The 25436-nt window shown below is 41.7% G+C and overlaps 1 protein-coding gene across 7 annotated transcripts; it reads right to left on the minus strand.

Annotated features, from left to right (window-relative positions):
* Nucleotides 1-899: 899 nt before the first annotated feature.
* LOC134535427 (serine hydroxymethyltransferase) lies at nt 900-23524 on the minus strand. Of its 7 annotated transcripts, none has more exons than XM_063374518.1 (10): nt 23429-23476; nt 23118-23150; nt 17133-17337; nt 16448-16623; nt 14221-14403; nt 12709-12921; nt 10717-10889; nt 5385-5559; nt 4906-5022; nt 900-2623 (listed from the first exon to the last, which is right to left on the minus strand). In XM_063374518.1, coding segments are annotated over exons 2-10 (1410 nt in total). In that variant the 5' UTR covers nt 23119-23150; nt 23429-23476; the 3' UTR covers nt 900-2456. The 7 variants fall into 7 exon arrangements, with proteins under 7 accessions (XP_063230588.1, XP_063230585.1, XP_063230589.1 ...); XM_063374515.1 differs by having other exon boundaries at nt 23232-23453; XM_063374519.1 differs by lacking the exon at nt 23118-23150 and having other exon boundaries at nt 23429-23524.
* Between the last annotated feature and the right edge of the window lie 1912 nt (nt 23525-25436).

Here is a 25436-nt window from a genome sequence, read left to right on the forward strand (position 1 = left end):
ACTGGTTTCATCCATCCTCTTTAGTTCCTCGAGTCGCCATAAGTTCATTACGCTCGTCTTCCTGGCCACTCTTTACGTCATCAATTTCAGTCTTGATGGCATTCTTCATCTCTTCTTGGGAGTTCTTCTTTTCACATTTTATTTCAACTTGGTTATTTTCTATTTTATTATTCATTTTGGCCAAGAAAGCAATTGTGTTTTTTGTCAGAGGTGCCCCCCTTCCCCCCCCCGCAATTTTTTATGCCATCCTCTCAATGATTTACTCAATTATTTTATAATATTATACTTTTATAGTATTATATTTTATCACATTTTGCATTAATTAAAACTGATTTTCTAATAATAATTTTGGTCATATCAGGTAATATTTCCATCCTTAACCGACAGATGCCAAACTGCTTTTGTTGAGGAAAGTGCAGGGGGTTGCCAATTTGATTTACAAGATCCCTTTCAATTATCAAAGCACCTGAAATGTATTTTCACATTAGAAGCTATAATTATGTAAATAATATATATATTTTTCTCGTCTTTTAGCCACTCCCCCCCCCCCCCCCCCCCCCGAAATTTTAATGACTGTCTGCATCGTTACCCCCCCTTGTGGGCACCCCTGTATTAGTTCATCAGCAGCCAAATTCTTGGTTCCCATACACTATTAACCTGTCACTATCACTACTGTCCTATGAACTACAGTATAATTTCCATTATGAGCTAACCTAATTTCCTACTCAAACCAACAAATAACTTTATTACATTAAAAACTAAATTAAATCTCAAGTAACTAATTCTATTTATTTTTACTTTAATTATGTAACTGAATCTAAAATATTATAATCAGGGCTGTCCCACTTATGACACCAAATGTTACGAGTGGGGAAAACAGATTTGTAACGATAGCCCAATTAATTCTATAGTTTTTTTATTGCTACTAATATTTACATAAACAATTAAATCACCACGCTTAATGTGTGTTCGTAGATCACTAAGTATCTGTCCAGTCCGCAGTTCGCACTCCTCACTGGAGCTGGGCTCCACAGTGGTTCGCCCCTCACCACTCGCCTGTCCACACACACAGTCCCGCGCCACTCGGTCGCACTCGCACGGTCCTGTCGCTCCGAGTTTGCGCTGCTCGCCGAACTCACTCTTCACTCAACTCGCCTGTTGGAACTCCTATGGAGGCCGGCGTCGCGGCTTTTGTACCAGTTGGCATTTTTCTGGAACGGACTGGATTGGTTGTGACGCGTCGCGTCATCCCAGGCAGACCCGACGCTCGAAGCATCCGGAACAGTGGTGCGTTGTTCACTCCACGTGGCGACCCCAGTAAGTTGCTAAGGGATACATGACAGCACCGAGGAAGCGAGAGCAGGGCAGGGGAGTGGCGAGGCCTCAAAGATATGCACGCATGACGTCAGTGGACGTGCGGTGCCACCAGGCCACTTAGTGACCTTGCCTCCCAGGTTCGTAACAATACCATTATCACACGCTTAGTATTATGGAAACATATACCATACACTTCAATGTAAAAAATTTATTTCATAAACATAACATTATGTTCACGAGTGGAGAGAAAATTTACGTATGCAAAATCTTTCACTTATAACATCAATAAGCAATCATGACACCATGTCGAAGTAAATGATTCAAAGCAGAATTGCCACCCATGTTATTTATAAACATAGCTCTAGAAAATCAAAATCCAATTTAAATTTTTTTTTGTTGTATTTTATATACTTTTGCGTGAATACTTCTGCTTAAAATAAGTCATTTAAAAACTGGATTAACATGTATTAAAGTCATCATTATTTTTTTAACACACATGCAACACTATGTTAAGCACAAATCTTTGTACAATATGTACCTTTTTCACAGTTTCATTTGCAGTGACTGTGACAGCATGCATTAGGTATTATTAAATCTACTGTGAATTTGAATCATAGTAAACAAAAAATCTCTCACAATCAGTATGTTTTATGTCTGAATGTTTTTACTTACATAAAATCAAGCGAAACACAACAATCAGGACTGTCAATGATTATGACAGGAGAGAGGAATTTCACAAGAACACTAAATCATTGTGTTTTTAATGACGTATTTTGCACATATTTCTTGATGGTAAACTGCGGTGACTCAACAGTTGTTAATATACTTTTTATCAGTCGATGGCTAAACTTGTTTGTTTCATGATTAGGTGCTGATATGGTGTTAGTGTCTTGGAAAAGGAGGGGTGTAAACAAACAGAAATACTACAATCAATACTCACAAAGTTTTCAAATGTTAATTTTTTGTTGTTGAATTTATTGCACATTTAAACCCTACAGACATTTCCATGCCTGAAACAAAAATCAAGAGGTAAAGGTAAATTGTATAAGTAAAAAGAGTACAAAAATATTCAGGGTTCACTGTGCTCAGTTTATGTCAGGTTAACCCTGTGCATGAATGTAGGGTGACAGTGTCGGGCACTAGAGGTCGGGCAGGCCGGGCAGCGGGAAGCCGAGCGAGAAGGCCTCCACCTGGTCGCGCAGTCGGCGCAGCTGGTCGCTGAGGCGTGCGTCCTCGCACAGCACTCTCCTGAAGTCCACCAGCTTGGGGCCCGACAGCGCGGTCGCCTCCTTGGCCAGCTGCAGCCCTGCCCCACACAGCCCCACACTTAGCACTTCACTTCCGCGCTGGCCGACGCCAACAGGTTCATACTTTATGACAGGGGTAGTGACATTGTACTGCATTTCGTCCATAGACAATTTAACAAGCGTAATTTTTTTTATTACACCGGTTATATTCTTTTTTATTATAAATTACAGCATTACTCTATGCATGCGCATAACATCTCTGTGAAAACTTGTTTGTTAAATACTCTTTGTAATTAAATGTTAGTTTTAAAACAAGAGCAGGGAAAAATAAATGATAGTTATTATTAAGAACATTGAGTTTTGGAAGATATATTGAATTTAGAAGGCCGAAAAGGACTGTCATTTTTAATGTGATAATATTGTCACGGTCTGAAAATTTCTTTACTTTATTTTTAAGTTAATTTTACTTTTTTATCACATCTGGGTAACATTCGTTGGTGTACGTGCACGTTTTCATGCTTGGCCTGGTGTTTGCGACACACGGGTAGTGGAATATAGGTTGCTGCGATTGTAGTTTGCAGGCACCGTGGGCTTTTGCGAGGCTGCGTGGTTTGCTAATTCTCGCAGGTCGCTGGCCAGGGCTCGCCGAGAGGTTGCACCACGTTGTTCTAGAAAGCCCGCTGCGCTGCGCCAGTTTTTTGTTTGTCGTTCTTGTCCGTTTTGCTACGCGAGGCTTTTGTGTATCCGTTTCGAGGGCACTGTCCTGTATGGTGTCACAACCTGGCGCCCAAGTTTGGAAACGTTGCTCGAACAAGCGAGCAGCGCGAGAGGGGAAAGGAGAGGCTTCGCACCTGCGCAGAAGGAATTGTCTACCTCTCGTGTTTTGTTTTCCTCGCGGGAGGGGGACAGCCATTTTTCCAGTGGCTAAGTTTTTCCCTGTGTTCGTGTTTTCGGTGTGACCTTGTTCGGGAGGTAAAACTCTCGTCCAGCGAGGGACCAGGGCTTTTTTTTTTCGCCTGCGGGACCTCTCTGGACAGGTGATCCACGTCGGTACGGGCCGTATCGCTGTGTCGTAGTGAGGGTAAGTGACTGGCAGTGATGGCTGGTGAGACGGAACTTCAGGCTGGACGATCTCCGTCCAGCACTGAATAATTTAAGATGAATAAGTAATGTAGTTTCAAACGGTATTTAGTTTAACTATGTCTTAGGAAAAGTAGTTTGGAGAATCAACGTCTTGTTGAAGGCATACATGTAGTGGCCTGGGCGTAGACTATTCCTTAGCGGAGCTGCGGCGACGGGAGAGCGGCCATGTTGCCTAAAAATAAATACTTATAACTTGTGTGACGGCCAACATCACGTTAATGTTTATTTATTTATTAGTTTATTTATTTGTGAACATTATTTTTGGTAAATAATAAATCTGTGTCTGAATTGTTTGATTATGTTTTCTTTCAGTTCCTGAAACTTTCCCTACACTACCTGTATAGGTAGGAGACTAGGTCTCGGGTACCTCATGCTAGGGCTCTACCATTTCTTGTTTTTCTACCCCCTTAGTAATAATCTTGTTTTAGGTGGTAATTTGTCGGAGGCCCGGCTGAGCTACGCCACAATATAGTTTATTAATTAAAGTCCTACACCAAATTCAAAGGAATATCTACGGCTCAAGATTGAAGAATGTGAATTTAACACTTGTAAAAAAAACATTAATAGACGATTAGTTAGATGAAGATTCGCTGCTTTTAAAATAACTCTAACGTATACTACTACAGGACTGAATCATCATTCTTCAAGTTCATCAGCTTCTGTTCACTGCTATGAAAGACTACAGAAATTAATATTTTGAAGATTTGGTATTGATTGGATATTTCTGCAATTGTATGTATGGTGATGATGTGTTGTTGCTTCAGGTATATGTGTGTTTAGTTAGTAATAGAATAATATTGCGAAATAGATTAGTTGTATCCAAAATTCTTCATATTATCATTGATTTCTGTTATATATGATTATATATATATGCCTCAGTAAGAAAAACTAGCTCATTTAAAATAGCATTAAGACTAATTAAACGAAAATTGTCAGGACTTCTGAGGGGAAATACTAAGTTTATCAGGAATAGTTGTGCAATGTGCGAAGATAATCAAAGTTAAATTTAAATTAGGAATAATATATATTATATATATATTATATATATATTATATATATATATAATATATATTTTATATATATATATATATATATATATATATATATATATATATATATATATATATATATATATATATATATAGAGAGAGAGAGAGAGAGAGAGAGAGAGAGAGAGAGAGAGAGAGATGACACAAACCTCTGTCGATGAAGTCGACCACCTTGTGGATGTCCTGCTCCTTGAGGCCTCGCGTGGTCAGCGCTGGAGTGCCCAGGCGAATACCACTCGGGTTCAGGGCACTCTTATCGCCCGGCACTGCAACACATCCCCGTGCAGCATGGCAGTACGGGCAGTACGCAGCTACTACACCTCAACCAGTTGCCAGAGAGAGGCATACTAGTACTCTCGGGGCAGCAGCCTGCGTTCCGACCCCCAGTACTCACGCATGTGCTCATCTACAACTGGATGAGTTACTTTTTAATTGTAGCCTTGGACCAACACATACAATGCTTACAGTCGATACTATTAACATTTATAATTGGAACACACATTTATAGACATGGCACTTTATTTAATTTTATTTCTATTGGTTTCCAATATTATTGTATGATAAATTGTTCTGAACACGATGTATTGGGTAAGTACGTGGGAAAGTGTTTGTTGGACTGGGCACGCACCGGTGTTCTTGTTGCAGGCGATGGCCACGTGGTCCAGGACGGCCTCTGCCTTGGCCCCGGTGAGGCCGGCCGGTCGCAGGTCCAGCAGCAGCAGGTGCACGTCTGTGCCGCCCGTCACCACGCGGTAGCCCCGCGCCTGCAGGCCCTCGCTCAGGGCCCGCGCGTTGGCCACCACCTGCCGCACCACACCTCTACACGTGGTAGCCCCGCGCCTGCAGGCCCTCGCTCAGGGCCCGCACGTTGGCCACCACCTGCCGCACGCCACCACACCTCTACACGCGGTAGCCCCGCGCCTGCAGGCCCTCGCTCAGGGCCCGCGCGTTGGCCACCACCTGCCGCACCACACCTCTACACGTGGTAGCCCCGCGCCTGCAGGCCCTCGCTCAGGGCCCGCGCGTTGGCCACCACCTGCCGCACCACACCTCTACACGTGGTAGCCCCGCGCCTGCAGGCCCTCGCTCAGGGCCCGCGCGTTGGCCACCACCTGCCGCACCACACCTCTACACGTGGTAGCCCCGCGCCTGCAGGCCCTCGCTCAGGGCCCGCGCGTTGGCCACCACCTGCCGCACCACACCTCTACACGCGGTAGCCCCGCGCCTGCAGGCCCTCGCTCAGGGCCCGCGCGTTGGCCACCACCTGCCGCACCACACCTCTACACGTGGTAGCCCCGCGCCTGCAGGCCCTCGCTCAGGGCCCGCGCGTTGGCCACCACCTGCCGCACCACACCTCTACACGCGGTAGCCCCGCGCCTGCAGGCCCTCGCTCAGGGCCCGCGCGTTGGCCACCACCTGCCGCACGCCACCACACCTCTACACCTCTACACGCGGTAGCCCCGCGCCTGCAGGCCCTCGCTCAGGGCCCGCGCGTTGGCCACCACCTGCCGCACCACACCTCTACACGCGGTAGCCCCGCGCCTGCAGGCCCTCGCTCAGGGCCCGCGCGTTGGCCACCACCTGCCGCACCACACCTCTACACGTGGTAGCCCCGCGCCTGCAGGCCCTCGCTCAGGGCCCGCGCGTTGGCCACCACCTGCCGCACCACACCTCTACACGCGGTAGCCCCGCGCCTGCAGGCCCTCGCTCAGGGCCCGCGCGTTGGCCACCACCTGCCGCACGCCACCACACCTCTACACCTCTACACGCGGTAGCCCCGCGCCTGCAGGCCCTCGCTCAGGGCCCGCGCGTTGGCCACCACCTGCCGCACGCCACCACACCTCTACACCTCTACACGCGGTAGCCCCGCGCCTGCAGGCCCTCGCTCAGGGCCCGCGCGTTGGCCACCACCTGCCGCACGCCACCACACCTCTACACCTCTACACGCGGTAGCCCCGCGCCTGCTGTCCCTCGCTCAGGGCCCGCGCGTTGGCCACCACCTGCCGCACGCCACCACACCTCTACACGCGGTAGCCCCGCGCCTGCAGGATCTCGCTCAGGGCCCGCGCGTTGGCCACCACCTGCCGCACGTGCTCGCTCGCTGCTGCTTCTCTCTCTCTCTCTCTCTCTCTCATCATTGGTTAACTATTTTAATTAACTACTAGTTACCTATGGGTCAGATCGAAGACTTACTGCCTCAGAAATTTACTCTCTATCTGATAAAAAACAAAGTGTGGTCTTTCACGGACATCCTATATAATGTTACTACAATGAAAAACAATAATGAAGTATCATTTTAGTGAACAATGAAATAATGTAAAATTCAACAACATTCATTAAAATAACAATGGAAATAAATAAAAAGTTTTAGACAGATCTGGTTTGAATAACCTGTATGAGGCCAGTATTGAAGTAAAGACAGAGGGCTTTTTAATCATCAGAAGTCTTATACCATCCCGGCTAAATCAAAGCGGAGGATTACCTACAGCTAAAGCTTGACTGCGGTGTAATAACACGAGCACCTAGCCCTTACGCTAACCCGATTTTGTACATTAGAAAGGTATGAGTCATGTGTTTATGCTTGGATGCACGAGACATCAGTAAGATTATGATACAAGATAAGAGAGTCCATGAACGACTAGTGAAATATTACGTTTGTCTCAAGGCATCAAGATTTCTTGCTGAGCTGGATTTTTCGGCAGGATTCTGGCAAATACCCTCTTTTATCGCATAATCGTCGCACGCGCGTAATCATCACATTCATATTTTAGGGCGTCAATATTTCGATAAAAAAAAATATCTTGTGTAAACGTTGCATGATAATTTTGTCCCGCTATTAGATGCCAAGCGCTTTGTGTAGGTATCTTTTCCGTATAAAACAATGTATTTTTAAGTATAAATATAATATTTATTCAGAAATTACCACGTACTTATTTAAATAACGGAAATACGAAACTCTCTGATGTGTAAATTTTCTTTTAAAGACTTTTTAAACGTTATAATCTTCATTGTTTGTCTGCGTCGCCGCAGTGTACTGCTTACAATAATGTAGCCAGCGCTCGTTGCAATCATTACTGTTTGGTTAAGTTGCTTCCTGTTAGTGATGGGTCGATTCCGATTCCGGAATCGGTCGGTTCCACCGATTCCACTGGAATCGTTGGATTCAGAATACAATGGTTTTGGAATCGACCATGACCGATTCCTGCATTGTTTTTAAGTTTGCAAAATACATAATCTACGCAACGTAAGAAAATATTAAAATGCATGCAAATATAATTTTTAAAACTACATAATACAATCTTTTTTTACGGAACTGATTTACGAATTACGGTGATTAACGTATTTATTTACTTGCACCGCCATTTTCCCTACTGTACAAATGCAGTATCTACTTTCCCACTTTAAGCGAAAGCATTTTTAGGAAATTACGTTGCAGCAGCACTGCATTTAATAGCAAACCTTAAAAAATAATTAGACAAAACCATAAATGTTTAAAGAAAATTATGTAAATGTAAACGGCAAATAATGTAAACGTTAACTATTTGATCATGGCAGCTACATTTGCCATTGTAAACAACCTAATTTTTTTTTGTGCTACCTGCCATGGTAAACCATACGGCCATGAACAAAATCTTTGGTGACGTGAACGTGAACGTGAAAATCTCTACACATTAAACTTTAAAGAATTAAAATGAAATAATTTTTGAATGAAATTTTACCCAAATTCACAGTGGATTATTGCAACTATATTAAAATAAGTTTAAAAGCAACATAACCAAATTGCTTTAAATCGGCGTTCTTGTGCGTGTTCAGCGATGCTCGTTTTACGTTAGATATATTTTGGAAAGGCAGTTGGCAAGTCTGAATTTCAAAACATTGCTGCGGAAACGTTCGTAAATTTTTATTACCAAACGGCAAACATAAACAATCTTTTGAAAGTAGTTGTGTTAGTTTAACAGAATTGTTTCCGATAAATTTCTGAAATGAATTAAATGTTAACACGCGATTGTTTGAAGAGTTTAAATATTTTGTGTAAGAAAATCTCACCATAAAATGTGAAAATTTTGAGATGCTAAAAATTGCACAGAACTTTCTTACTCAAGAACCGAAAATTTATTTTCTCTTTACGATTGTGAGGAACTGCAAGACTGGATGGATTTATTCTTTTCACCAAGTGAGATAATTAAGTTCTAGGTAATATATTAAAACGTAAGCATCTCTGACATTTTATTTTAGTGTGGTGCATATTTGTTTGTCATTTCCATCATAATGAGATAATAAAGTTTTATTTTTACATTTCCCTTTTTTATTTTTTTTCGCCATGGTCCCTTGAAATATGTATAAACGAGGTTATATTGACATTTTATTTGGATCATTATTTAGTTGTGCTTGAAAATAAAATTCTTAACCTAACCATACAAACCCTCTTTTTTTACAATTAATTAATTGAGTTGATAATGTAAGGTATCTAAAGTTTGTTAAGTTATAACATTATTTACAATTTAAGTCATTAGACATCTTTGATTATTGGCAGTGTTTGAACACGTGTTTCGTCTAACTATATGCAAGGTTAAAAGGCCAAATTGTGCTAGAAATACAAGGTAGCGTAACTTGATGGTAATGAACATACTTTTTAACATTATATAAGCTGTATATAATGTTAATTTCTGCACAGAAAATGAAACACAACATAATGACATTTTTAAAATCATAAACAACCTTTTTTTTCTGAGTATATTACTCTGTTGAACATTGTCAGATAAAAATTAAGGAATCGGAATCGGATTCGAAGAATCGACCCTTTAATTTAAGAATCGAAAATGGAATCGGAATCAGTATATTTTAGGAATCGGCCCAACACTACTTCCTGTATAGAGCGCGCACACGTAGTCGAATATCGATATCTCGCCGACTGCATGCAACGCGCGCTCTCTATGCGAAACCGAGTTAACTACATAACTACATTTGATATCCCGCTCACTCGTGGTGTTTACTACGGTAGTTACACGTTCGTTCAACTTGAATTTGGATCACAGATTTTGTTTTTCTATTTAAAGTTGAAGAAGGTTTTTGGTGCATGAGGCATGACTTATTAAATTGTTTGGCGTGCTCTTTTATCATTCACTTTGTAAATAAACGTACTTTCCAGGTTTTGCGCATGCATATATTGAAGTTGAGAAACACAGGCATGGCAGTCAGACGAAAGAATTGGTATTTTGTCATCAGGAATTACATTTTTAGGACACACATTAACTCCAACTGAAATTAAAACTGCACCTGACAAAATGCAAGCCATTACCAATTTTCAGATACCGAAGAATATCAAGCAATTAAGAGCATTAATAGGAATTGTCTGGTGTTATTGAAACATTCCATTGCTCGAACTCTTTGAGAAAGATAAAATATGGAATATGGGTTGATGAGCAGAAGGCATTCCCAGAACTGAAAGCAATGTTCCCGAAAGAACATGTCAAATATCACTCCATATAAGGTAGATAATTACATTCCGCTTACGTTCTGGGAGCGAAGTTAGCTCAGCTAGACGATAATGGTGTGGAATGGCTGGCAGAACATTAATTATGATTAAAAAGAAACTATACTGTCATGAAATGAGAGAATTTAGCAATAGTTTGAGGCTTGCAATGGTTTAGAGATTTGTTGTTAGGCGAATGTATCCAGTTATCGACAGACTACCCAGCTCTGACTTGCCTGAAAAATGGAAAGATTTTTGGTAGCGGATTAACACAATAGTATTTGCACATTCAAGAGTTTTATCTAGAAATATTTCACATCAGAGGAAATGAAAATGTTTAGCAGATTAACTTAGCCGTGTACCAGCTAAATTACATGGAAGTATAGAGCTGGTTTGTAGGTACTGTAGTTACCACTATGATCACGAGCTACTATTCACAGTGTGTACTCATGTGACACTATATCCTGGACTCGGGAGGGCGGCGCACCTGGCGCTGGTACTGCTGGAACTGCGGGGAGCGAGCCTGCAGCATGGCGGTCGCGATGCCGGCGATGGCGTGGTTGTGCGGCCCGCCCTGCAGCCCCGGGAACACCGCCTGGTTGATCTTCCCGGCCAGGTCGTACAGCTGCGTCTCCCCCGACTTGCTGACCGATCGCACCCCTGCAGCACGCACTAGCCCAGTTGCTTCGTATTGTCCATACGAATCTGCGATCAATTCCCCGACACAAAAATCTAAATTTCCCTGATTTCTTCCAAACTATTTACCTTCAGTCAAACCTCTCTGAAACGACCCCTCACGGTTCCCAGGAATAGGCTCTTAATAGAGGGGGGGTCGTAATAGATGTTTTCCGAAATTTTCAGTTGATTTCACCCCATCCACCAATCCCAAACCGCTACTCGCTACGAAACAAGCCGTACAATGGCAGGATGCTGTCGCTCACAATGCTAGACGGCTTTGCTTTAAACCCACTTCAACCTTCATGACAAGTCCGTCGCCCTACAGGCCACCTCTAAAGAAAATATGTCAAAAGACAGTTTATTTTTACAGGTTAGTTTTTAGTTTACATGTACATTTTCTGCTTGCCATAGTTAAATACACTAGAATCCCGATGTCACTAACCCCGGATTTAACGAAGCAGTGATTTTACGAATACATTCTCGGAAACATCAAAAAATTGGACATTTTGACCAAAATGTGAAAATCTGAAAAGAAAAAAAAAACGAATAGAAAGATCATTAAAATCTGTTAATTTTAACACACAGCGTATTTTTGTGTCGGCTTTAATACTTCCAATAATGTTCATGTAAGATTAGCAAAAAAAATAATGGGACATTTCCTTTAAAAATATGGCAGCGGTAGGTTCTGCAACGTGAGTGGGCGCACACGAAGCTCGCCCGGCTGGCTGGCGGCAGCGGCTTCATGACGCATAAGCTCACCCCTCCCTCCCCTCGGTAACATTCTTCAAGGCTAGCTCATCCCTCCCAGACACACAAACCATCTAGTGTCCTCCCTTTTAACACCCCAACTTCGCTCCCCTTTGAAAAACCTTCAGTGAGAAAATGCTCTTTTCACCCTCCCTTCTCCCGTAAAATTGGGCTATTATGAGGGAGGGGTAAGATCGTTGTAAATATTTTCGGACCCCTCCCTCCCCACCAAACATGCCCAAAAAAAAAGTATGTCAAAATGTCACTTTTCACACCAAGTTCGAGTTCAGTCATCTCTGGCCAGGAATTTACAAGCTTTCAAAATTAAATATAAATGCATTTTAATAGCAAGGGTCCCCTGAAAAGGAATATACCAAATAAAATCAAGCTGCTGTCACCAAACAAAGCATAAAACGGCCCAATGCGTGGTCGCTTCGTTATTGCTCGTGTGAGAGGCGAGACGTGGAATGTTAGAAGAAAGATAAATGTGGGGGAGACAGACGGCAGCCAGTGTGTTTCCTGCGTGAGTAATAAGTGGCGTAGCCTTTTTTTTTTATGCTGGGTGAAGCGACTTTTTCTGTCAACCCACGGGAAAAGATAATTGCTTGAGCTGTCAAAATAAACATCGCTGCGGCAGTTAAAACAAGTCGAGGCGGGCGTGCATCCAGTCGGTCGCTGTGTATATCTACTCGAAAAACATAACATCTCAAATCATAACAAGATTCCTTATAACCTACACGTATTGCCGGATGTTTTCAGCCTGATCCATACAAGTTCTTTAGCCACGTTTTAAATGAAAACAACTGGCAGGCCAGTGTTGTGCCGTTTTGCGGACACATAAAGCTTTTATCAATATGCTGACAGTTTTAATATATTTTTACTCTCGTTAAAATGAAGCAGATAACGTGACAGCGGTCGACAGGAAGTGGTATCTATTTTTAGATATGCGCTGCCTACAGCAGTACAGAACTCGGCAAGAGAAACACAGTAACACGCTACGAATATTCAGTGGGTGGAGGAACATGCTCCACACGATGACGGAAGAAGGGCCCACCTGTGCGGTAGAAGACGAGGCCGGCCCGGGGGCCGCGCAGGGTCTTGTGCGTGGTGGTGGTGACGACTTGGCAGTGGGGGAAGGGGCTGGGCACCACGCCGGCCGCCACCAGACCCGACACGTGCGCCATGTCGGCCATCAGCAGTGCTCCCACCTCGTCCGCGATGCGCCGGAACCGCTCGTAGTCCAGGCAGCGCGAGTAGCAACTGATTCCTGCACAACCGCACGTCCCGCTTGGCTTCACTTTATATCATACAGCAGAGAACATTTCCGACCTGCAATTCCATTCCTTGGTTTTCGATTGCCTATTTGGTAGAGTGGCTATCAGCTTCACTTCACATATCCAACTCTGAATTCAGGTGAGCCAGTTATTTTATGATTTATGTTAATTTTAAGGTCTATGGCTAATTCTAAAATGTTGTGTACATAATGTGTTACCTGAAACCTGATTGGTCCTAAATTTCTTCCTAGTGAAACTATACACAAATTATTTATTAAAATTGTTTTAGTAAGTAACTAACATTGAATAGAACTGGACATTTTTAAAATTTCTCTGCATTTTTGAAGTTATAAATTCTTTATTAAGGTCTGAGTCAAGAATTTGTATGGATAAGAAGAAAGTCGCATCGGATTACCGAATATGCCGGATCAACAGATGATATATCTCGTTATTGATAAATGCTAAGTTGTAGAGAAATAAGTCTGCAAGTTGTGTTCGGCTGCAAATATTGCTCAGCAAGAACAAAAGGATGAACATTTCAAGCAAACACAGGCAAAAACTAAATTTGTCTGTCAACCTACCTAAAACTGCATGTACTTGTAAGGGGTACGGGTTAGGAAGGTACCCAGCGTGTCTCAGGCCTAGTTAGCTAAAGAATTACAGGGTTTTAGCTTAATTTCGCTAGGTTGGCTTAAGCCCATACATTCTTAGGTGGTGCGGGACCATCAGACTTTCCAGATTTCCGGTTGGATTCTGGATTATCAGAGCCTACAGTATTGCCAAATTTACTGCAATTGTTTTACAGATAGTATAATATTGTCCTTAATGTATGTTTGTACCTACCTGAATAGTTTCAAAATAGTGGGCATGTCACAAAAATAAATAAACAATATAAGTGATGTGGTTTGCCTTCCCATCCCATAGTTTTGCAGGAGGAAAGGAAGCACAAAGCCGGAGTCCAGGGATACATTCCTACCATACCATCCGGCGTGAACACGGAACAGTCGCGCCACCAGAGCGCCGGAAGTGGTGCTCTTTGCCTGCTCTCTAAGCAACTTTTAAACAATCAGCAGCAAATCCTGCAAGTAACAGAACTGCAGGAAGAAACTGTCAATGTCGCTAATCATCTAACTTGACGTTCCTAATACAAATGTTCCTCGCATTTCACATAAATTACAAATAAATTTCCTAGTTTTGAAATAAAACAATGTAATATCCTGTAATTCCGTAGGCGGTGCAGTTCCTGTCATACAACTATTTCCACAGACACTAGAAACACTAATGAAACGAACCCGCCACGATGATGTTGGGACGGAACAACCTGGCCGTCTTCTCCAGCATGTCGTAGTCGATGAGGCCCGTGCTGGGGTCCACCTTGTACGGCATCGACTCGAAGAAGAGCGACGTGGCAGAGATCTTCTTGCTGCCGGCCGCGAAGCCGTGCGTGAGGTGCCCGCCGTCGGGCAGGTCCAGACCTGCGGCATGCGTGCATGTCTCTCTCTCTCTCTCTCCCTCTGGGAACCATGCATCTACAACTAAGTATGTGCACACAGACCTGAAATACAGCCTTTACACAAAAAAATTTTTTGTAAGAAATCTGAAAGTTTCCAAACGAGCTAGACAACCCTTGGTGTCCGACTTGTCACCACGCAAGACTCGCTTGGTGAACAGCCGTTCCCCTCGCGTGGCGAGACCGCAACAAGCAGTGTCGAAAAGAGTTGTTTGCAACATTTTTGAGACATTACATTATCTCCGAAGGTTTGAGTGTTCAGGTGTTCCATGGTTATTTATGCTGTAATTCATTAAATTATTATCATCATTAAAAGTTCTTTCAGTTTCTCCATGTACAGAAATATTTGACTGTACATAACCATATCATGACATTTATTCACTGATGACTAGTGAAGTGACAAGTTGCAGAAAACAGGCGAACAGCAAAAGAAATAGTACCATAATTACTATTAATAAAACAGAAATTAGTTAAGAATTTGAAAGGCATGCAGTAGCAACCATTAACGTCCTGTGCTTGTCATTAATGTGATCTTCTATTGATGATGTTGATGATGATTATTTGAGAAAATTAGGACAACCAGGAAATAAATCAATTACTTTTCAACACTTCCGAAAAAAATGTAGAGAAGCGAGACAGACAGAAATTTGCCACGAATGTAACTTAAACGACCGCCAAGAATCAGTGTCGCACTGGGCTGGAAAGTTGCCCCCAGCACTGACAGGTGTTGAGAAGATTGACAGACGGCAACCATATAACTTTTATAGGAAAGCAGCCATTGTTGGGCATCCCTGAAATCCCAACATCTTCAGGAGAAGAGCAAGCCTTGGCTTTTTACCAAGCAGTGGAGAAATGGCGTGTAAACAATCAAATTCTGGAATTTTAGTTTTATGACTGCAAGAAAAATAAATGGTTTCTGTACAAATCTATAAAAATTGTTCTATTGTAACTTGCTGTACCTCCCTTGTAGTCATCACATTCTGGAGTTAGTTTTCAGAGGCTGTTTCGACTCTCTGATGTGTGCAACTTCTGGTCCACACATGCTGCTTTTCAAAAGATTTAAAGAAACCTGGACAAACTTGACAAAAACACTTACATAACTGGTAGAAATGAAGAAGTGCCTGATTATGTCTGCTCTACCATTCTTGGATTTCTTGAACGCCACCTTTCTGTGCATTCCGAAGAACAAGATATATTTTGTACACCAGAAGCTGTAATTTATGCTAGGTGGATGGTAGAGGCAATTTATGTACTCAAGATTTACCTACTTTACGATCAATTTCAATTATCTAATAAGGAGAAGAACTCCTTATGTTCCAAGCTGGTTTGTATTATAAGAAGCAATTGAAGCACCTTATCATGAATTCCTATTCATGCCTCAACTGAGATAAATTATAAGGATAGTGGTCTAGAAATTAATAAGGCTGCTGTTCAAAAATTTTCAAACCATCTATATTATAGGCTATAGCTCCCGAAACTGTGGCTCTACCCTTATTTGAAGACATTGTTCCAACCATGGTTAAGAAAAATATGGCTCCAGTTAAGCTGGAAGCATACAAAAATGAAAAGAGGAAGAACTCAACCTTAAAGAGGTATATTCTGCACCAATTTGATTAATCTTCCTTAACAAAATTTCCTCGACAAAGACCCTTCGACGTGGAAGGATGATCCTAGCTACAAAAGTGGAACTGGAAAACTTGATATCACAGTTGTGTGAATGATGCTGCAAAAAAGAAGTCAAACCAATTCAGAATATAACATTCTCACAAAAGATGACAATGAGAAACAATCTGTTTTAAAGATTGTTGTCAAAGACTGTAAAAAATAACAACTGCTACTAAATCCTCTATTAGGAAAAAAAAATAATGTTAAATGTTTATTCGTTCACATTATGTTTTGATACTATACAAATTATTGCTCTAAATAAAAATATATTTCCCATATAGAAATACTCGGTGTTATTTGAAAGATTGTTCCAACTTGGAGGCGTCCGGGGGTCGCGCACGCACCCATGAGGCGGCCGTGTGGTCCCAGCAGCGCGGTGTACACGGCCATGTTGGCCGGCGAGCCGGAGTAGGGCTGCACGTTGACCCCCCACTCGGCCGGGTCCAGGCCGTAGGCTGCGAGGCTGCGTCGCTGCGCCAGCAGCTCGATCTCGTCTATGTGCTCGTTCCCGCCGTAGTACCTGCGACCACACTCCAATACAGTAAACAAATTTAGAATACAAAAAGTCATGTCCAGGAAATATTTTGATTAGTAATACTCAAGTTTTACTCATTATTACTAATTTTTATGTACGTCATATAATTGAAATATTTAATTAATCTAAATTTTTTTTATGTATTTTAAATTAACCAATGTTACTTTCATGAAAATTTTTGTTGGTTTCCTCTGGCTAATCTTATTAATGAGAATATTAAAAACACATAAGGATATTTTTATGTTATGTTGTCTTGTATTTGTTTCGTTCTACTTTTTTTGTTCTTTATTTGTTCTGTTTCTGTAATTGTTTTTTACTTGTCTTACTTGTTGTGGCCATCATTGGAGCCTTGTGCTGTTGGTGTGGCATGTTATAAATCTCATAAAATAATAAATAAATAAAAATAAAATGCCATTAAATACAATCTTTCATAAGTGTGTGATTAAGCAGAAACTAAAAAGAATGTCAAAATGTCCCCAGCACTGCTGACTCACCTCTGACCTGGCAGCCCTTCAGAGTACTTGTTGTGCAAACACGAGGACAGACACTGCAGCACCGGCACAGACGTGAAGTTCTCTGAAGCAATCATCTCCAGACCAGACATCTGTCGCTTCTTCTCCTTCTGTATGAGGCCGTGCAACTCCGGGTCAGCCTCCCGCAGGCTGGAGCCCAGTCCGCTCTCGTCACCGCTCATCGCCACTGCAGACCACACAAGCAACCACGCTGCCACACAGCACGATGTTCCCTGCAGCGACGTACAGTCTGCCTCCCAGTCCGCTCTCGTCACCGCTCATCGCCACTGCAGACCACACAAGCAACCACGCTGCCACACAGCACGATGTTCCCTGCAGCGACGTAGTCTGCCTCCCAGTCCGCTCTCGTCACCGCTCATCGCCACTGCAGACCACATAAGCAACCACGCTGCCACACAGCACGATGTTCCCTGCAGCGACGTACAGTCTGCCTCCCAGTCCGCTCTCGTCACCGCTCATCGCCACTGCAGACTACACAAGCAACCACGCTGCCACACAGCACGATGTTCCCTGCAGCGACGTACAGTCTGCCTCCCAGTCCGCTCTCGTCACCGCTCATCGCCACTGCAGACCACACAAGCAACCACGCTGCCACACAGGACGATGTTCCCTGCAGCGACGTACAGTCGGTCTCCCGCAGGCTGGAGCCCAGTCCGCTCTCGTCACCGCTCATCGCCACTGCAGACTACACAAGCAACCACGCTGCCACACAGCACGATGTTCCCTGCAGCGACGTACAGTCTGCCTCCCAGTCCGCTCTCGTCACCGCTCATCGCCACTGCAGACCACACAAGCAACCACGCTGCCACATAGGACGATGTTCCCTGCAGCGACGTACAGTCTGCCTCCCAGTCCGCTCTCGTCACCGCTCATCGCCACTGCAGACCACACAAGCAACCATGCTGCCACACAGCACGATGTTCCCTGCAGCGACGTACAGTCGGCCCCCCAGACCGCTCTCGTCACCGCTCATCGCCACTGCAGACCACACAAGCAACCACGCTGCCACACAGCACGATGTTCCCTGCAGCGACGTACAGTCTGCCTCCCAGTCCGCTCTCGTCACCGCTCATCGCCACTGCAGACCACACAAGCAACCACGCTGCCACACAGCACGATGTTCCCTGCAGCGACGTACAGTCTGCCTCCCAGTCCGCTCTCGTCACCGCTCATCGCCACTGCAGACTACACAAGCAACCACGCTGCCACACAGCAGCAATGTGCCGTGGGCGGTCGACTGTCTGGCGTAGTTGTGCGCGCTCTTGCCGCAGTTTTCAACACTGGTAGCATGGAAGAGTACTTTCCTAACTATCTGTCCGCGTTAAAAAAGTTATCACTAACTTCTCAACTGACGACAAGATTTCTTGGGGTTCCCTATGCCCTGTGATCAAGATAATTTAGTGTGGAAATTTGTGGCTATCAAAACTTTGAACAAAAGCAAGAACTAATTCCTGAAGATTTTTCTGAATTGTAAAGAAACAACTTAATATAATGTCTATATTAGTGTGAATGAATCAGGTAAACTAACTGAATTAACTGACCTTGTGAAAATTCTACTTACCAGAGTATATGATCTTAAAATGAAAAAGTTTCGAAAAAACATTTAGATTACTCCAGAAATGAAATCTCTGATGTGAAAAGTGAAATGACACAAATTAAACAGGGTACAAAATGAACCTGATAACTCATGTAGTCAGGTATGAGATACGAGAACAGATGGCAAGCCTGCGAGCATGCGTCTCACCGGTGTTCCCGGGACGTCAGCAACAGCACCAACTACTCTCTAAACAAGCAGTTGGTAGATCATGAAGGCTTTACAGAAGTACAAAACAAATGCAAGTTCAAGCCAAGTGAGTCAGGAAATCAAGATAGCCACAATAACATGGAAGAAAACAACAATGCAAGTTGGAATTAGCGATATTTCCTCGTTGAAAACAGTTGCACAACCTGTTGTTAAAAGAACCAAAGCTTCATTCACAAAACATTTTGACACAACACTATAAGAAAAAAAGGAAAAGCCCAGGCTTTGCAAATGAACGAAATATCTCCCAAGTGCAAGTTGCTCATCACAGTATTGTAAGAAGACTTTGAAAGGATATATAATACAGTTTCTATGGGAAACTTCATGTTGGACAAATATCCAGTAACAATGAATCCAAACCTAAGGATGATCAATGAACAAACAAGCCTGTCTGTGATATCAATATCAGTCTCCCACCACAGTGCCTTCACCTGTCACGTTGGAGGTAGTCCATCAAAATGTGGCCAGTTTAAGAACCAAATAAAGTGAATTTTTTGATTATCTTACACATAGAGACCATGATATGTGTATTACTTAAACATGGTTTAATAACCTAAGTATTAATTCCCACAAATTCAATGATATTTAAAACTGTCAGAGTTCCCTTACAAACTATGATGGATCTTAACAACTGTATTGCCAACCAAGAGACTTTTCCAAGAAGCATTACTGGATGCTTTGAACTGAATAAATGACTTGCTAATAATGAACAACAAATGTGTTTGGTGAGAGAAACAAGCTACAAACAACTTGCACCAGTTCAAGTCCACCGCACATTAGAGAACAAACAACGCCACAGGCTGGCTGACAAACATTCTGGTGGATATCAACAAACTAGCCATCAAAAAATTAAATTAATAACTATCACAAACATCTTAGTTTTCATGCGTAACAGTGAAAGTAATGATTTTAACAGAGTGGTTTACGCAGCTGTAAGGAAGACAAGACAATGAACTACAGCCACTTACAATTGCTGTTAGTTGCTTGTGACAAATGAAACAACCTGCCACAGTGGTCGGGTAACAGCACGGCTCTGAGAGGCCCACACAGTAGCGCCGAGCTGAGAACAGCACGCATGGCTGGCCGGTTGACGTCACTTCACCAGTAACAAACGTGTGTGGAAACCAGACCTGCTCGTGGTGATAACCTCTGGCTTGAGGCCACGAGTCTGACACAACAGCAATTAAGCAATGAGCGGACGATAGCAGGCTGCGATACGTCACGACACCAAACAAATAACACCATAACAAACTAGCAGAGACTTTGAACACGGTGTGGCACCTCATGAGTTGGCTGTGACACAGTGCATGGCAAGATGCTACTTCTCTGTGTAGACTCTTATATTGATTGAAATTTACCAACTTTACTCGTTGCTTACCACACTTAGAATAATTTAAGTAATTCTGAAGAGCAACTATTAATAATTTTTTTTTTTAAATACTCAACGTTTTTGTTTGACTTCCTAACATGTTTTACTATCATTCTGTAAGAGGATGTTGAGATACTTCCAAGTAGTTTACAATTTTTATAAGTGATAGTTTAGATTTATACATATATTGCAAAAACTTTCATATTGTGAGAATTTTCGGTTAGATTAAGTAAGCTACATTTAAAATACTTTAAAATAGGTTTTTTAGGTTAGTGACAGTGAAAAAACTGTTAATATCATCTGAACCGTTGGTTATAAATAATCAATTTGGACAAATTTTAAGTTTAAAAGCTATTCCATAAAAAAAATTCTGATTTTTTTACACTACAGAATTTACTCTATTTACCATGAAAACTGTGTTTTAAAATTCCTAATGGTTGCTGAAAAATTGTCATTTATAATTTAAATTAGGTAGCCTGTGCAATAGCCCGATTGTGTCTTTATGTTTAATTGGCGTAGCCGAGACAGTTTGCCATGAGAGATTGGCCTGACTGCTGTTACCGCCCTTGTGTTCACCAGATACTAGCTGTGGTTCTCCAGAGATCCTCAGGAGTACACAGCCGAGACTGTTTAGTGTCAGTAGGTATGGCCAGGGCCCTAATCTGTTTTCTATCAGCCATAACGTAAAAATATGGTCATATAATAATGAATATGTTCATAAGTTGAGTAAAAAGGATTTTTTTTTCAACCTACAATCTAAATTCTTTCTTACTTCACAATTTATTTAAGTGCAGGATCTTTCAACACACTGAATTAAATCAGCAAGCATCATGTACCACAGGATGATGCCATCAGGATCTTTTGATGTACAGAATTAAAATCAGCAAGCAGCATGTACCACTGGTTCAGGGATAAACTGGGATACATGAAACATCAGCCATAACGAACACAGAATAGGGTATGTGATGGCTGTAATCAAAGAATTCCGTTGAATTACTGCAAATTTCATTGTGTCAGCTACTTCAGTGCACAGCACATATTCCTCACAGAAAATGAAAGATGTCAACAATTCAATTTAAATTTTGGGCTCTCATTAGACTCGTTTGTTACAACGTGGCTCAAAACAGTACGTACTTTAAATAAAATAAAACAAAACAAAATTTTGTAATACAATTACTTACATACATGAAATAGAATCATTAAAATTTCCTTACAACTGCATACAGTCGTTATTTATACTAATTTCATTATTACACCACCACGTACATTGACTAAAATTCTCAAAAGAAATTTAGAAAAAACAAAAAAAAACATGGGTAAACATAAACAATGTCGACGATTGCATGAATATGTACTGTAATGCAAGCTGTAAACTGTTATTTTTTTTTACAAATCAGTAGGAATTAACAAAGCTTCTTTGCCGGGATAATTTAGGAAGTTCTATAGTATACTAGCTGACCCGGCGAACTTCGTACCGCCTTAGCGTAGCAATGATGCACTACTTTATTTTGTATAGCTGACCTATCTTAGGTATGAGTACCTATTCAATTTGAACTGGAATCTATAATATCCTCCATATAAAAATGAATCCATAATTCCCTGGTATCACTATAACTGAAAAGGACCTTACTAATTTAATTAAATAAAAAACAAAATATATATTGTCAAAATAGTGTTTATTCCATAGGATTCAATAATTCCACTAATGTTTTTACAAATTGCTATTAAACAACTTGGCATTTTTAAGTAAACAATGAGCTCAATACCACGCGCACTCTATAAATCAACTAATAGTCTCTGTACCCCTCACTGCTTCTCTCTACTCTAATGCTTTTTGATAAACTATATTTTTTGTTTTATGTTCTGGCGCGTAAATAAATAATGCTGATGGTTTTCCGACACGGGAACAGGCGACATATAATTGGCCATGTGAAAAACATGGATTTTCTAGGTTGATGCCACATACACTTAGCGACTGCCCTTGCGATTTATTTATTGACATTGCAAATGCAAGCCGCACTGGAAACTGTAAACGCTTAAAGCTGAATGTCATAAGGTTACTTTAAAAATATTTATATTGTACAAAGTGTTGGGTTAGTTTGGAAATAATTTTATATATGGTGGTTCAGTATTCTTAAATTTTCTAATTTTCCGTTAAATTTTTTCTTTCATAAGAACCTTCTCGTGACAATAACAAACACAACAAAAAAAGAATTAGTGAAATCGGTTCAGTCATTTACGCGTGATGGCGTGACCAAGGGAAATAGGAATTCATTATTCTTAAATTTTCTAATTTTCCGCACAATTTTCTTAATTTTTTCTTTCATAAGAACCTTCTCCTGACCATAGCACACACAACAAAAAAAAAAATTAGTGAAATCGGTCCAGCCGTTCACGCGTGATGCCGTGACCAAGGAAAACGGGTTTCATTTTTATATATATAGATGGAAAACATGTTTTTATATTTATCGCGGGTAAATAATTAATGGCTGCGGCAGCGTAAAAACGCACATGTATTGTAATGTAAGATATAAAATTTTAATTTTTTCACAAACTAGTAGGAATTAAGAAATCATCCCTTGTGAGTAAATTTAGGAACACGTAAAAGTGTGAAAACCATGTTTTCCGATTTTTTTCTTTCCATTCTAAAAAGCCGCAATGTCCGACAGTTACCTACCTTTTCGGTAGTTTTTTTTCGTTTTCACTCCGCAATTATCAGTTTTATAATATGCTATAAAATAAATCAGTTAAGCATATATGTATCAAATGTACTTACTGACTCCACCGTTGCAGCTTGTACCACGTAACCCTGCGTTCAAAAAACATGCATTACACATGCAAGCAGCATTACGTAACCTTGATATAAAACACTGTATACATTAACCTCTACCTTGACCTAGCCGGTTTAATTGTTTCAAGCTAAAGTTGGCCTTCACATAACGAGCAACTGCTACATACATTAAAACATTGGTTCTGAGGAGTAAAGCGCTTGTAAATCTTAATGCAACGTTAGGATACATTGCATTTACATGCTATGTGATGAACTGCAAATTAAACAACAAAAATCGAATAAACGCGGTCACTTACGCAATAATTTCAATCTTCCTGCGGCTGCGCCAAAGAATATGCAGAATTGCCAACATATACCAATAAAAAATAACGAAACACGTTCCCTACCTAAGGTTACTTTTACTACGGGTTAGGGAAATAAGTGTTGTAAGCTTGGCACACTAAATCGTTTCGCCGCTAAATAGCGGCAGCGGTGTTCTATCAACGGAACACATACTTTGGAATGCAACTAAGGCGGCTGTTTAACGAATTTTAAATTGCAATGTTAAATATGTATGTCTTCCAATACTTTATGTTTTTGAATTACAATTGCTTAATCTCTAACTCTTAATGGTTTTAAATTTAGTTTTGGAATAGGCCTAGTATTGTTTTATGTCTGAGTGCAGAACTCGGTGTAGTGGTAGATTGATTCAAACAATGAAATATTTAAGGCTCCTGCATACAAATTAAAAAAAAAAGATAAATATGTACCATAAAGATCCCGAAGATGAACAAAGTTTAAAAAAAATAAAAATGTGTGTGAAATCAACTTGGAGGTTCGTGAAAAATATATATTGTACTCCCTAATTTTAAATGTCACCCTCACTTCCCGGTTATGGGTACAATCATCCAGCATACTGCATTTGGGGTAGGTTATCAAACATTGTAAATATACATAACTTTTTGCTTATTTTAAAAATTGATTCGCCAAACCTTGTATGTATGTATGTATGTATGTATGTATGTATGCATGTATGTATTGTTACGATCGCGCTTGGCTGCAGTGCTTGGCGTCGCCGCGCTCGTTCGGCCTGTCTGCGCCCCCTTCCACCCGCATCCCCTCCCTGGTATCTCGTGCCATACTATCTCGCGACATCCTGACCTTCGCAGCGCGCACCTGCCTGAGATCGAGTTGCGTAAAAGAGGCCGCACTGCGGCATAAAAAGACTCAGACATGTTTATCGGCGCGTTTTGTGGGAACCCTATGCTCGTTGCGTTTATCGGCGTTCTTTAAGCAGCCGCCGCGTCCTTCGACAGGACTCACGACGCGTTTCTGGGCCTTTCGATGGCGAAGGTCCCGCGATATCTCGGAGACATTCCCGATTGTTTTGGACGGGAACCCAAGGGCTATTTAAGGAGGTGGGGCCGACCTTCGAGTCAGTCGGAGTCTGAGAGAGTCTGAGTGAGTGGAGTCGGGAGTTCTCCCGCGGCGGAGCTTCCGGGCGATAGTAGAGGTGGGTTGGGACAGCAATTTTCGGTATCAGTCCCAACCTGATACTGATACAGTAATGTACTTAGGTCCAAGTCTCTGATACTTCTGTATCAGACGGTCCCAGGAGGCAACAAAGCTCCGCGTACGCAGACCGTGCGACCGGAAGGAGAATCTGATACATTATTTATCACGCCCGGTAATTCTCTACCTCTGTTACTCTCATGCCCGCCTGATACAGCCAGTATCAATCAGTTCAACATTCACTGCAGTTCGTCCTGGCCGTGTATCACCATGTACATTGTTGCCGGCTGTCATGCTTTGTAGTTAGTATCTTTATAGTGAAATAAGGAATGGATAAGTGCACGAAAAAGACTTCATTAGTGTGGAATTTTTTCACGGAAAATAATGAGTTTGCTAATTGTAATTTGTGTAAACAAAAACTGAGTTATAAATCATCGACTAATCTGAAGAAACATTTGAAACGTAAACATTGATATAGTATGCTCACTAATGTACCTGTTTTTTTATTTTTTATTTTTGATAAAATCGTGAATTTTTAATGTATAAAAACACTAGTTACTAATTGTTTTCGAAAAAAGAAAGTCCATATGTTGATTACATCTGTTATTAGTGTCAACTGAGAATTTATTTGCATTTTCATAGCTGTTAGGTGCACAAATATAAATATTATATCTTGTATTAATGTACTTTTTAATATTAAAATTTCATTAGTTTTATTATTGAACGAGACGGTGCACGCACTGCGCACTGAGCGTACTTTGAAGTAGGACAATAAACAAAACGACTTGTAACCAGGGCTGCCACTCTGATATT

Source organism: Bacillus rossius, chromosome 8 (assembly GCF_032445375.1).
Source record: "Bacillus rossius redtenbacheri isolate Brsri chromosome 8, Brsri_v3, whole genome shotgun sequence".
Classification (NCBI taxonomy): domain Eukaryota; kingdom Metazoa; phylum Arthropoda; class Insecta; order Phasmatodea; family Bacillidae; genus Bacillus; species Bacillus rossius.